The 13,529-nt window shown below is 35.8% G+C and overlaps 1 protein-coding gene across 3 annotated transcripts in view; it reads right to left on the bottom strand.

The window, feature by feature from the left end:
* The window catches only part of LOC121413468 (androglobin-like), a 91,232-nt gene that overhangs the window by 63,563 nt on the left and 14,140 nt on the right, over positions 1–13,529 (bottom strand). For 2 of the 3 annotated variants that reach the window (XM_041606289.1, XM_041606291.1), the window contains exons 2-4: positions 2,852–2,957; positions 2,204–2,257; positions 40–219 (exon numbers count right to left, since the gene is read on the bottom strand). In XM_041606289.1, the coding sequence (XP_041462223.1) occupies positions 40–219; positions 2,204–2,257; positions 2,852–2,957 (340 nt within the window). Of the gene's footprint in view, positions 1–39; positions 220–2,203; positions 2,258–2,851; positions 2,958–4,652; positions 4,850–13,529 lie in introns of those variants that run through there. The other variant, XM_041606290.1, reaches the window with a different exon arrangement.

Raw genomic sequence — 13,529 nt, 5'->3', positions numbered from 1 at the left:
ATAATTAATCAAATGAAACATGACCCAGATTCAACTTACCTCACATTCATCAAGGTGTTCATTGTTAGTGAGTAGGTCGATGTCCTGATTGCTATCTGGATCATAGACTACTGGCGTCTTGTCAGTGATGAAGTCCTGTGGTCTTCTCCAATGGTCTACACGATGTCTAAGGTTACCAGGTAGGTCTATTCTTCCCTCTGGATCATCAAAGAAGTGTTGCTGCACCAGAACAAGAAAATGAATATAATTTCAGAAAAGAGCTTCATGAAGCTGACACTGACAACTGGGGCCACTTTCATTAAGTCCTGCAATTAATGTATAGTCACTTTGTCATGAATGTAACTACAGCAATGAAACATTGATTGTGATTGACTGGTGAGCCTTGTTACCATGGTGGTTGCCAACGTAGCTGGGACCCTATTTTACATAGATGCTACTTGGCATTGTTTGTTAATCATCTAAAATTAGGCCCTTTTGTACACAAACAAGGGATCTATGACACCAAGCTTATCACATGATTGTAGGGGTGATTTTTATGATTGACTACATTGATCATAATGTGCAATCAATTGTAAAAATCAACCTTATGATCAATCGCATACATGTAGCTTTGTGTTGCAGGGTCAAGATGTTTCTGTGGCCTAGAATGTTTTTAAAGCAGGAGTTCATACCTTTTTCTGAAAAAATGTCAACACTGTTAATGAGCTACTGAATTCCTTGCATTCAATTGGCTAAAAGCAAATGTAAACTCCTCTGATATTGAGATTTTCATTTTTGTTTACATCCCCTTTATTGTTGTGACAATTCAAAGCAGGTGAAGATCACTTTTCCCTCAGACCTAACAATTTGAGTCATATACACTTTCTCCATTGAAAATCATTTTTAACTCCATCTCATTTGAATTCCTCAACAAGTGGAATGCCTCTGGCCGTCTCACCTGCATCACGTGGTTCAATATAGCAGCAGTGCTGACTTTGAATACTACTCTAACTCGCACAAGATGTTCAGTGATACATGGTTACTCTTATGTCCACTTTTTATGAACTAGACCAATAAACTTACAGAGATATGATGGTTATTCAACAAAAAACCCCAACATGGCCAAAGTTCATTGACCTTACATGACCTTTGACCTTGATCATGTGACCTGAAACTTGAACAGGATGTTCAGTGATACCTGATTACTCTTATGTACAAGTTTCATGAATCAGATCCATAAACTTTCAAAATTATGATGGTAATTCAACAGATACACCCAATTCGGCCAAAGTTCATTGACCTTTGACCTTGGTCATGTGACCTGAAATGCGCACAGGATGTTCAGTGATACTTGATTACTCTAGTGTCCAAGTTTAATGAACTACATGTAGACCAATAAACTTTCAAAGTTATGATGGTAATTCAACAGATACCCCGATTCGGCAAAAGTTCATTGACCCTAAATGACCTTTGACCTTAATCATGAGACCTGAAACTTGCACAAAATTTTCAGTGATGCTTGATTATTATTGTGTCCAAGTTTCATGAATCAGATCCATAAACTTTCAAAGTTATGATGGGAATTCAACAGATATCCCCAATTCGGCCAAAGTTCATTGACCCTAAATGACCTTTGACCTTGGTCATGTGACGTGAAACTCATGTAGGATGTTCAGTGATACTTGATTTACCTAATGTCCAAGTTTCATGAACTAGGTCCATATATTTTCTAAGTTATGACGACATTTCAAAAACTTAACCTCAGGTTAAGATTTCGATGTTGATTCCTCCAACATGGTCTAAGTTCATTGACCCTAAATGACCTTTGACCTTGGTCATGTGACATGAAACTCTAATAGGATGTTCAGTAATACTTGATCAACCTTATGGCCAAGTTTTATTAACTAGGTCCATATACTTTCTAAGTTATGACGTCATTTCAAAAACTTAACCTCACGTTAAGATTTGATGTTGACGCCGCCGCCGCCGTCGGAAAAGCGGCGCCTATAGTCTCACTTTGCTTCGCAGGTGAGACAAAAACTACTTGTAAATGCAAAATCAGTAAAAAGTTGTAATTGTAAATGAAAAGTGGTCAGAAAAAAATCAAGAAAGAATTAGGGGGCCCAAGAATTTTTATATCAGAATTATTTGCTTGGTCTTTTGTCTATGCTATGTTCTCTTTATCAAACTAAACCAAAATGAGAGTGATGAATATTATACTAACCATGCTGCTTGGGCTCTTGCCCTTGTCCTTCTCCTTGGGTTTGTGTGGGGCATCCTGGTAAGTAAGACAGATACAGAGTATAAGCAAATAATAAACCTTCATATCAAAAAGCAATCGGGTTTACAATGTTTTCTACATTATTTCCATCATCTTCAAAAAGACACATGGAGTGATATTCTGGGCCGGTATTCTGGAAATTCTCTTTTCTGTTACATATAAGTGGCATTCATGGGTGGAATAAACTGCTCAAATGACCAACAATACAAAAGTGCATGATGTGAACCAATTATACCTGCACTGGCAAAGAGAAAATGATGACACTATATTCGGAATACTGTCCTGGGGCCAGTTTCATAAGACTTGTTATAATAACAAATTTGCAATAACAGTTTAAAGCTTCTGAAATCAATCAATCTGATTGGCTGATTATGAACCTGTAATAGAAACTGTGCATTTGTTATTACAGCAAGTCTTTACGAAACAGGCCCCTGGAATCCAAGTCTTAAAAAGTGTGAACACAATTGAAACAAAATATTATGCCTTTTATACATGTAGTCCTTCAATATCAATAATTGGGTGTTTAATAACCGAGGAACATATCTTCTTTGCTTTCGGCTTTCAAGTAAAGATAAAACATAAACTTCTTACCCATTTTTCTCCATTGACATCAGCATCACTCCATTCAGGCCAGATGACAACCTTCTGTTTTCTACCTTCCTGTGATCCAATCACACTGGCAGCAATGGATGCAGCTCTGCACACACACAAAATAGAAAAATCATGATTTAATCTTGTATGAATTATGAAAGTCTTTGAATAATCTATACAAAACAATTAAATGTATACATCATACTCCATGGCTTGGTTGATCTGCTGGCCACCAATGTCATTCCAGTAGCAGCACCATGCACTTGTGGAAATCCACATAACTCCAGGTTCCCTATGCAAGGACACAATTTCTTTAAACATCATTTTACCCAGATGCTATCAGGCTATGGAATTCATTATCGCCTGTAGCTGTCAACTGCACCTCATTGGAGCTTTTCAAGCTGAAGGTGCAGTGTGTCAAGCTTTGTTAAGCTTCAGTCTAATTTTTTATAGCTGCACATAGGGTCCATTGTAGAAATTGTGTTTACTTGCACCGTACACTCAGTACTTGACAAGCACAAGGTGAACTGTACCACACTGGAAGAAGAAATGGTGATTGCTTCTTATACTTCGACAGTAAAAGTGAGTTCATTAGCATGCCAGAGAATAGCAAACTATGGACCAATTTACAAGGCGGGTAAGGTCTATTCCGTTTTGATTAAATGCTCAAAGTGCTAAAAAGTCATGACATAAATAGAAATGACAGAGAGAGATAGAAACAAAACATTATGATTTAGGTCTGTCTGTACATTCATCAGAATAACACATCTCATTTGAAACAACCTTTTTTATAAGGAATGTGGTTTGAGTTTTAGGTTTTCATTTACTGAATTAATGTTCATTGTTTTTTTTTCTTTAACTTTTAAGGCTCTATTAAAGCATGTTTAAAATCTTTCTCATCATGAGTTCCATAAGGGTGGAACTTGTATTGAAGAATGTTGGCAGAGGACGATGCATTCTATTCAACTGTAAAATTATACCCCTCACACTAAATAGATGGGATGGGGGATGGTGAAAAACAAACAAATGAAGAAAATGTTGATAGATGCGGACAGACTAAACAAGAACTTCAAGTTCAACAAGCCAAAACGATTAACTGTACATGTAATGTAAAGTTATGAAAAGTGAAAGCTGAAATCGTTCATGAAATACCTTTTCTTTTTTTACTTTAAAACTATAGGCAGCTCTGGAGTCTGGTCTATTTGGCACAAAGAAAGATCTCCAGTCCTTTTTAATCTTAATGTAAAAAAATGTCAAAACTCAAATCACCGTTTCGTTCACCAAAACTCAAGACAAACATGAAGTCATGAGTGAAGAAACAGGATTCATTGACATTGAAATACTTGACAAATGACAATCAAATTACCGTGTCTTGAAGCGGCACAGACTAGTTTAAATTCCCTCAACAAATTAGAGTTTGACAAGACACAAGTCAAGGGAATGATCTGTGTTTTAATGATGCCATAGTTTTATAAAAAAAATTGCCCATGATAAAATCCCACAATCAAATCCGTTTTTACATGCATCTTCTAATCCATGAACCTACTCATAGACCCTCACACTCACAGTACAATCCTACACAAACTACGAACAGGTCCCCAGTGCCCAGTCCCATATCTATATCATATAATTCATCATAACCTTGTTGCATTGTTCATTGAATGAGTGCCCAGTCCCACACATGCAATTGCAAGCAATACACAGACGAGACAGTCATTGTTTACATAGACAATGCACACAATCAGTCACTCGATTCATCGCTGATGTGCTGCCACCGATCGTGTCAGCTGCGTGAACTTACTCTTGTTTGGAAGCTGAATTTACACGATTAGAAGATTTCTTTTCCTTCGCTGGTTTAGACGCCATCGTGCAAAATGCACGACTTATGCAATTTTGCGTGTGAAAATGTAAATTTTAAAAGTTAATGTTAGCGTCTCGTTGCTGAGAAAGTCGATACTTCGTTGACGGTTGTCAGGAACTAGGGTCAATTAGATAAGGGTTACGGAGCATGCGCAGACACTCCATCCGTACAGGTGTAATGATTTTGCTGGATAAAACTTATGAGTCGAGTCTCATCAAATTGTGCAGAATTGAGGTTACACTTACACTTAAGAAATTGCAAATAAAGTTATAACTGTAATTGAAAGATTGGATCAAGCTTTGAACTTCTAACAGGTCGACAGTGAATTGTCAAAACATGAAAAGACATGATTAGAATCAGAATCGTACTTGATGGCTCTACCTAAATCTTTGAAGTTCACCCTGAACACTTGTTATGATTGTCTATGCATATGAAAAAAAAATCCCAGAAAAAAATGGAGGTAACATGAGGCCTGCATGGGCGTGTTTTGTTATCATATTTTTTTAATTTTTTTTTAATAAATCTGTAAAGGGGTAGCATATAGGAGTCGATGGTTTCGTGGTTTGGAGATGGGTGATTTCAACAACTTTTGTTCTCCACAGTAATTTTTAGTATGTTGCATGCATGCCCGTCATATATCACTCGAACAATAATTTGTTTTAACTTTTAAACAATTATTGTTTAGACTTTTTTGATAATGTATGAACTTTGTAAACGACTTGTTTAAAATCTTAAACAATATTTTTCAGAGTAACAGACAGCTTAAACAATGTGCCTAAAACTTTATACAGTGTTTTCACAGTGTATGTCACGGTGGGAGTTGCTGCTTGAAGATCTTTTATCTTCAGTTTAGATTTTAGAGTGGAAGAGGGTAATCCTTAAAAGTGGAGATTTAAGTACATGACTTGTTAGCTTTATTACAAAAGACTATACTGTTTAAGGACTATATATTGAAAATGGGCTGTTTTGAAGACTAGATCTTGTCGGTTTCCGTGGTTATACCTTTATATACCCTCTTAAATTTACTAATTTCTCACTTCTTTTGTATCTTCTCCATTCATTTTATATCATACACCCGAACATAAATGAAATGATATTTAAAAGGGTGGAAATGAACGGGGAACATTCATTTGATTGGTTGCTGGGAGGGGTGATTTTTTAAGATTATGTTCATTTATAAAAATATTACATTATCCTGAACATTGTATTCTATGTCATCCTAACTTTATACTTTTTTCTTTATCCATCTGTTTGTAACATTTTACAAAAGATAAACAAAAAAATCATTCAATAAGCATAAAAAATTACGATAAAAAAAATGATGGTCACCATCCGTCTACTGTATTCGAAAATCATTTTCTTCTTCTTCGACTCACTTCTTATCATGATCGAACTTGTCACAATTATGAGGCATCATAACTATTATAATGTTTCACCGGAAAATTATACTGAGAGAAGATAATACAGGTCACCTCCCACCACTAACACCTGCAATACTGTCTTGTTATGACGATTTCCCTTACATGCAAGTCAAGATAAATGAACTTAAAAAAAAAAAATAATAACCCGTTTGGATTTTCTTCAAATGGACCGAGCGGCTCTTTTTCACATCCAAGTTACAATTTTTGAGCTGAAGTTCACGAGGCCTTATTCTAAATACAATAGGTGTCAATATTTTTCCAGAAGTAAGTATTGCTTATCTTTTTATCATGTGAACAAATTGTATATGATCACATCATCACTACCAATAACACCGCTTGTGTTTTTAGATTATTGTATGCGCCAAAATGAGCAGATGAAAACAAAAACAAAGAAATACAAAACGAAACAAAAAAAGAAAGGAGAATGAAAACTATAAAAAGAAAAAAAAGAATAATAAACCAACATGTCACTGCACGACAAGTCAAAATTTCAGCTCGCAATAATTGTTATCGAGATAGACATACTTTTTCTGTTCATGATGATTGATTACAAAGAATGCTTATAAATGTCCAGTTTTCAGATCGGAATATAAAAAAGTAAAGGAAAGTTGTCTGATCCTTGTTGGATGACAAATTAAATGGTATGTCATCCCCTTGGTTGGTATGGGCGGCCATAAGTGCCAAAATTACCGATTTGAGAAATATATATGTACCGTTGAAAATAAACTAAAATGCAGAAATATATCTAAAAATAAAGAAATTTTTAAAATAATTAAGATAACAAAAAAATAGAAATTCACAGAATCAAACATTAGTGCAGAAATAAGGACAAACACAAAAACAAGACAATCGCAAAGAATAATAAATGATAAAAAAATACGTAGATAACCATATAATTGAACACAATCACAGAAATATAGGTTCATGCAGGAATAGAGAAAGACTGAGAAATGTAAAGACATTCATAGAATTAAATACAACTTCAGAAATATAGACAACCGCAGAATTGAAGAGAACTATAGGAATAATAGAGACCACAGAAATAAAGACATTTTCAAAAATATAGACAGCCAGAGAATTGTAGACAACCTAATAAATATAGACAATCTCAGAATTTAAGAAAACTTCAGAAACATAAACAACAGAAATATAGACAACCTCAGAACACAAAAACTTCAGAAACATAAACAACAACAGAAATAGAGGCAACCTCAGAAATACAGACAACCGCAAAATTAAACAAAACGACTGAATTATAGTCCATCGCAAATAGCGCTACCTCGTCGAAAATAGAGACTGCAGAAATTCTGGAGAGCACAGAAATTCTGTAGAGCTGAGAAATAAAAGTACAGCACGTCAAACATACTGGAAATGAGAGGGCAATAGAGGGCGTACTACCACCACGCACGTGTATGATGCATGCATGCGACGAGTGCGATCGAGCATGTGCTATGGTTTTCATCGTTACCGGTATTTTGTATTACATTATCCCACTTGTTTTGGGATTTAATTTCAACCTCTATGGTTGATTACGTTTGTTGGGCCTGAACTTGGTAAAGAGGACTTCGTGAAACAGCGGACAAGTAGCTCACTATCTCCGATTCAGTCAAGAAGTTAGACTTATAACGGTGTTGAGAAACGGGCCCCATGATGTCTAATCTACGATGACCGGCGTGAAGTTGGTTGGATATTCGATATTCGATATTCAAACTGTGAAGTTGGTTGGATATTCAGGTTCGATATTCAAACGCGTGTGAAGTTGGACAGATATTCAATATTCGATATTAAAAAATTAGGGGTTTTGAAAGCTAGCTAGGGGGTTTAAAAGGTGGAACACGTCTCGGGCAACCATAAAATAGCTGGCTTGCCCTAATACGAGGATTTTTTAGGGGACAAAAGTCAGTGAATAAAAGGGTTGGAAATTTCTAATTTAATTGTTTTTTCAAGGGCCCCCAGGGATATCCCGACGGCCTAGCCAGGGTAACCACCTATCCTAACTTGTAGAACTCGATTCGGGTAACAAGATAAACACCTGCTTGACCCGGCGCATGTACATTAAGGGGGCTCAAATTAAGAAAATTAAAGGGAATAAAGGGCTATTTAGACCATTTTTTAATTTAAAAAAGTATTTTTTTCAAGGGGCCCCCAGGGATATCCCGACGGCCTAGCCAGGGTAACCACCTATCCTAACTTGTAGAACTCGATTCGGGTAACAAGATAAACACCTGCTTGACCCGGCGCATGTACATTAAGGGGGCTCAAATTAACAAAATTAAAGTGAATAAAGGGCTATTTAGACCATTTTTTAATTAAAAAAAGTATTTTTTTCAAGGGGCCCCCAGGGATATCCCGACGGCCTAGCCAGGGTAACCACCTATCCTAACTTGTAGAAATCGATTCGGGTAACACGATAAACACCTGCTTGACCCGGCGCATGTACATTAAGGGGGCTCAAATTAACAAAATTAAAGTGAATAAAGGGCTATTTAGACCATTTTTTAATTAAAAAAAGTATTTTTTTCAAGGGGCCCCAAGGGATATCCCGACGGCCTAGGCAGGGTAACCACCTATCCTAACTTGTAGAACTCGATTCGGGTAACACGATAAACACCTGCTTGACCCGGCGCATGTACATTAAGGGGGCTCAAATTAACAAAATTAAAGGGAATAAAGGGCTATTTAGACCATTTTTTAATTAAAAAAAGTATTTTTTTCAAGGGGCCCCCAGGGATATCCCGACGGCCTAGCCAGGGTAACCACCTATCCTAACTTGTAGAACTCGATTCGGGTAACAAGATAAACACCTGCTTGACCCGGCGCATGCACATTTAGGGGCAACTCGGTAAAGCATCTCATCAGCAGATTTTATTCATTAATGACACTCAGTCCTAATTCCTCCGCCACTAACATAGTTCCGAAAACCGAGTGATACATGTATTTTGTTTTCGCACAAAGTTTGTTGAGTTGTTAACCATATTTTTCTTCTCGAATCAGTCTAATCATTATACATACTTACTTTTTTGTAATCAGATTACAAAGTAAGAAAAATGAGAATGGGTTGGGTCGAATGATTATCTTTAGCCTTTTGTTGTAGATCGGCTGTCTCTGCATGCTCTTGCAGAAAATAGGCATACCGAAAAAATATGGGGCCGTATATCGATACAAAACGTCTTGTTGAAAATATGAGTTTAACGTTCTTCTAATCTTCAAATAATTCTCAGGAAACATTTTCTATGGCACGTGTAGCCTTCAATTCAATTAATCAACAAGGACGGAGTTATACCCCTAAAAAATAATTGTATTATGAATTAACATGTCTCTTTTATACGATATCGCGTGACTAATTATTGATTGATTGATCGGCTAAATTGCCAATGCGACCATCACATAATTTGAATTTATATTTAAAATTTTTTTAAAAGGCCAAGATTTTCTAGCTCGCTTCGCTCGCTGGTGACTTATACAAATTTTCCACTTTTGCTATGTTTTGCTGCTTTAATATATTTCGTTTATTATCCGCACTGAACTGCTTTGAACTTAAAGGGATAGTCCGGGGTGAAAATATTTATATTTTGATACATAGAGTGGTATTCACTGAGCAAAATGCCGAAAATTTCATTAAAATCGGAAAACAAATACTAAAGTATTTGTTATTAATTTACCCAAGCCAAATTCTAACAATTGTAAAAGGACATTTTTCTATCGGGGATATCAATTTATAATCGATTGCTCAATGAAATTCATAATGTACCAACTTTAAGTTGCTTTCATACTCTATTATGATTATTTAGATTGAGCATTTGTATTTTTACTTCTTTCTTTTTGTTTTCATAGTTTTAGTAAGTTTTTTTTGAACACTTTTCTGTCAATGTACTTTACTTGGAAATGTTTTTCTTTTAGTATTTTTATTGGTGTATATTACTTTGTTTGGTAAATGTAGGACCCCAAGGAAGAACAGCAGTATTTTGCAAATACAGCTGAATTGGGCGATCCTCCGTTATTGTATCTATATTGTTATGAAATAAAACAAACAAACAAGTTTAAAGTTTAGCAATATTTTGTGAAAACAATCATCATGAATATTTATTAGATGGGCTGTGGATGTTACATCTCAACTTTCATTTTTCTTAACGTGTTAATACATAATTTTTTTCCCCGTTATTTCATACTTGTGTGAATAATGTCTCCCTTATAGTGAAATAAGTTGCAGCAATAAAATAATATCAAATGCAATAAATCAATGGACAATCCAATTTTTCTAGCTCTTGGAGGAAAAAAATTTGAATAGACCTAATTTCATATAGTAAAATACAAAAGAACAAGTGGAGATGTGACATCATCAGCCCACCTAATGAATATCATGACCATACTGTTTTCACAAAACATTGCTAAAATTTAAACTTCTTAATTTGTTATCCGATTTTGATGAAATTTTTGGCATTTTGCTAAGTGAATTTTACTCTATTTATTAAGCTATAATACTTTCAGCCCGGACCATCCCTTTAATATAATATGTGGTGTATATACCCGCGATATGATAAAAAAATGTTGGCCATCTGCAAAGTTTTAAAATATCACGAGGTTCCGGGGGCTCCGCCCCAGACCAGTGGTGGCACCAAAGGATGAGGCCCAGTGAGTTGCCCAACCCCCCGAAATTTTGAAGAAAAAAATGTTTAGTAAGCATTGTCATAATTCTCCAAGACTTTTTTTTTGTTCTTAAAATTTTGAAAATTTTCTCATCCATTCACCGTTAGCATTTAGCTCCCGACAATTTTGGTCACTAACATAGATCTTTCAGGTCATTATATAAAATTCACGATGTCGCTCGCGCTACGCGCTCGCAGTAACTAATAATTGAAATAAGTAAATTATCTATTTACATGGGTCTTAAAAATCCAATGTCATTAGAGTTTTCATTATTTGTTTTAGCGAGATACATATCCTGCGTGTCCACAATTTTCATAACTGAAATATTTTCAGCGAATTAGATACCCATTCAGTTCATGATGACAAAAAAGGTGCTTAGAACGTCCAGGTATCATCCCTTCGCGCTCACACTATTTATTTGGTGAGATATCATCTTCATAACCCAATTAATGCAAACAGCTAGTCCTTAACAGGTCGCTTTTCAAGTCAGGAGGGACACCATTATTTTTGAAATAAAATTAGCTCGCACTTCTCGCTCGATTTAAAAAAATTGTGTGTCACCCCCCCCCCCCCCACCGAGAATGTTATTTTGCCTCCTTATAGGATAAAAACCCTTGTGCCATTATTGTTCCGGACCCCATCCGATAACACTGCCCCAAGCCCCCCAAAAAGTTCTGAAACTGGGAACAAAAAAGAAATGACAAAAGGAAAGAAAGGAAAGGAAGATGAAAGATATATGATGTTCATTTTCTGCACACCATGCATGTCTAAAACAATCTCAAAGTTGCTCGGGGAACAATCCTAAAGTATCCTGTTCATACTATTATGACCTCTCCGTTCTCCCTATTTTTCTTTATATTCCCCCCTCCTTTTCTTTGCTCTCTCTCCGAGTCCCTTTCCCTTCTCTCTCTTCTATTTTTTTTATCTTTTAAAGTTTTTATTGTTTTTTCATAATTTTGTATAAAAAATCAAATATAATTAATACAATATAAAAGAGTAGAATAAATGATATCTTCTATTTCATTTTCTCCCTTTTCTTATTGGTTTTTTTTCTACTCTTCCCATTGCCGGCACTAAGAGATAGGGAGGAAGTCGGGGCAGTAGTTCCCAATGCTCTAAATGGCCCTTTATTCCCTTTAATTTTGTTAATTTGAGCCCCCTTAATGTGCATGCACCGGGTCAAGCAGGTGTTTATCGTGTTACCCGAATCGAGTTCTACAAGTTAGGATAGGTGGTTACCCTGGCTAGGCCGTCGGGATATCCCTGGGGGCCCCTTGAAAAAAATACTTTTTTAAATTAAAAAATGGTCTAAATAGCCCTTTATTCCCTTTAATTTTGTTAATTTGAGCCCCCTTAATGTACATGCGCCGGGTCAAGCAGGTGTTTATCTTGTTACCCGAATCGAGTTCTACAAGTTAGGATAGGTGGTTACCCTGGCTAGGCCGTCGGAATATCCCTGGGGGCCCCTTGAAAAAAAAAAAAAAATACTTGTTTAAATTAAAAAATGGTCTAAATAGCCCTTTATTCCCTTTAATTTTGTTAATTTGAGCCCCCTTAATGTACATGCGCCGGGTCAAGCAGGTGTTTATCGTGTTACCCGAATCGAGTTCTACAAGTTAGGATAGGTGGTTACCCTGGCTAGGCCGTCGAAATATCCCTGGGGGCCCCTTGAAAAAACAATTAAATTAGAAATTTCCAACCCTTTTATTCACTGACTTTTGTCCCCTAAAAAATCCTCGTATTAGGGCAAGCCAGCTATTTGGAGGGAATAGATACTAGATTATACTGAGAGCCTAGCCATTGGATGAAACTGATTCGAGGTCAGCTACACTCGAGTAATTAAGAAAATCACACAAGCTGTAAATTTTATCAAAATTTGATACAAAATAAGAATGACTATTCAATATTTTACAGAAAAAGTATTATGCATGTAAAATATTGGTTATATGTAAATGAAAGAGTCTATGCTGTCACACAATTCTTTTGTATTTCAGTATATATGAATTATATTTAAACAATTTTAGATTTGACAATAAGGAAGTTCTTCGTTGAAACACAATGATAATTCAATATCTATGTAATAGACCTAATGAGGGGAAATTCTATATTCCATAATCCATATAATAAAATGCAAAATAAATGAGTAGCCTGTGTGAAGCCATTGGTTCCTTCATTAGTAAGCCTTTATGACACGATGATCAGGCTGTGCAAAGTGTTTTATGAAAGTAGGAGAAACTTTTTAATTATTCATCAGGACTTGATGAAAATTTCAGCAGTACGCTTGTAATACTTTCATATTATATTGCTTCAAAACAAATTTTGTTTGGGTAGAGTCCACTATATCAGTAAGTCATGATAGGCCTAGTGATATAAGTTTTATGTACAGTATACTTTTCCTTCGATCATGTCGATTTGCAATCAAGGGGAATGGTTACAATGGGGAAATTTTAAATACTAACCATTTAAAAAAAATCAACCGAAGGTGAAAAAAATCTTTTTCCTGAAACTGACCTGAACCGAATGTAATTCCATACCACTAACTAAACCAGATGCCAGAGCAAAAGATGAAATAAGATGGAGGAAGAGTAAAAGATGGATCAATGCTATATTCCGTAAACGATGAATCATTGACGATTCTTTGCCTTTCTTTTGTCAAGACAAGCCACAGAAATGACTTGTCAGGCAAATATCCAGGATTTTGCAACCTGGGGAGGGGGCGACCTTATTTTGGCGCCCCTGTGAATTTTTG

The sequence above is a fragment of the Lytechinus variegatus genome, chromosome 4 (assembly GCF_018143015.1).
Source record: "Lytechinus variegatus isolate NC3 chromosome 4, Lvar_3.0, whole genome shotgun sequence".
NCBI lineage: Eukaryota > Metazoa > Echinodermata > Echinoidea > Temnopleuroida > Toxopneustidae > Lytechinus > Lytechinus variegatus.
Note: the sequence above shows the minus strand (reverse complement) of the source record. Positions and strands in the feature narration are given on the sequence as shown.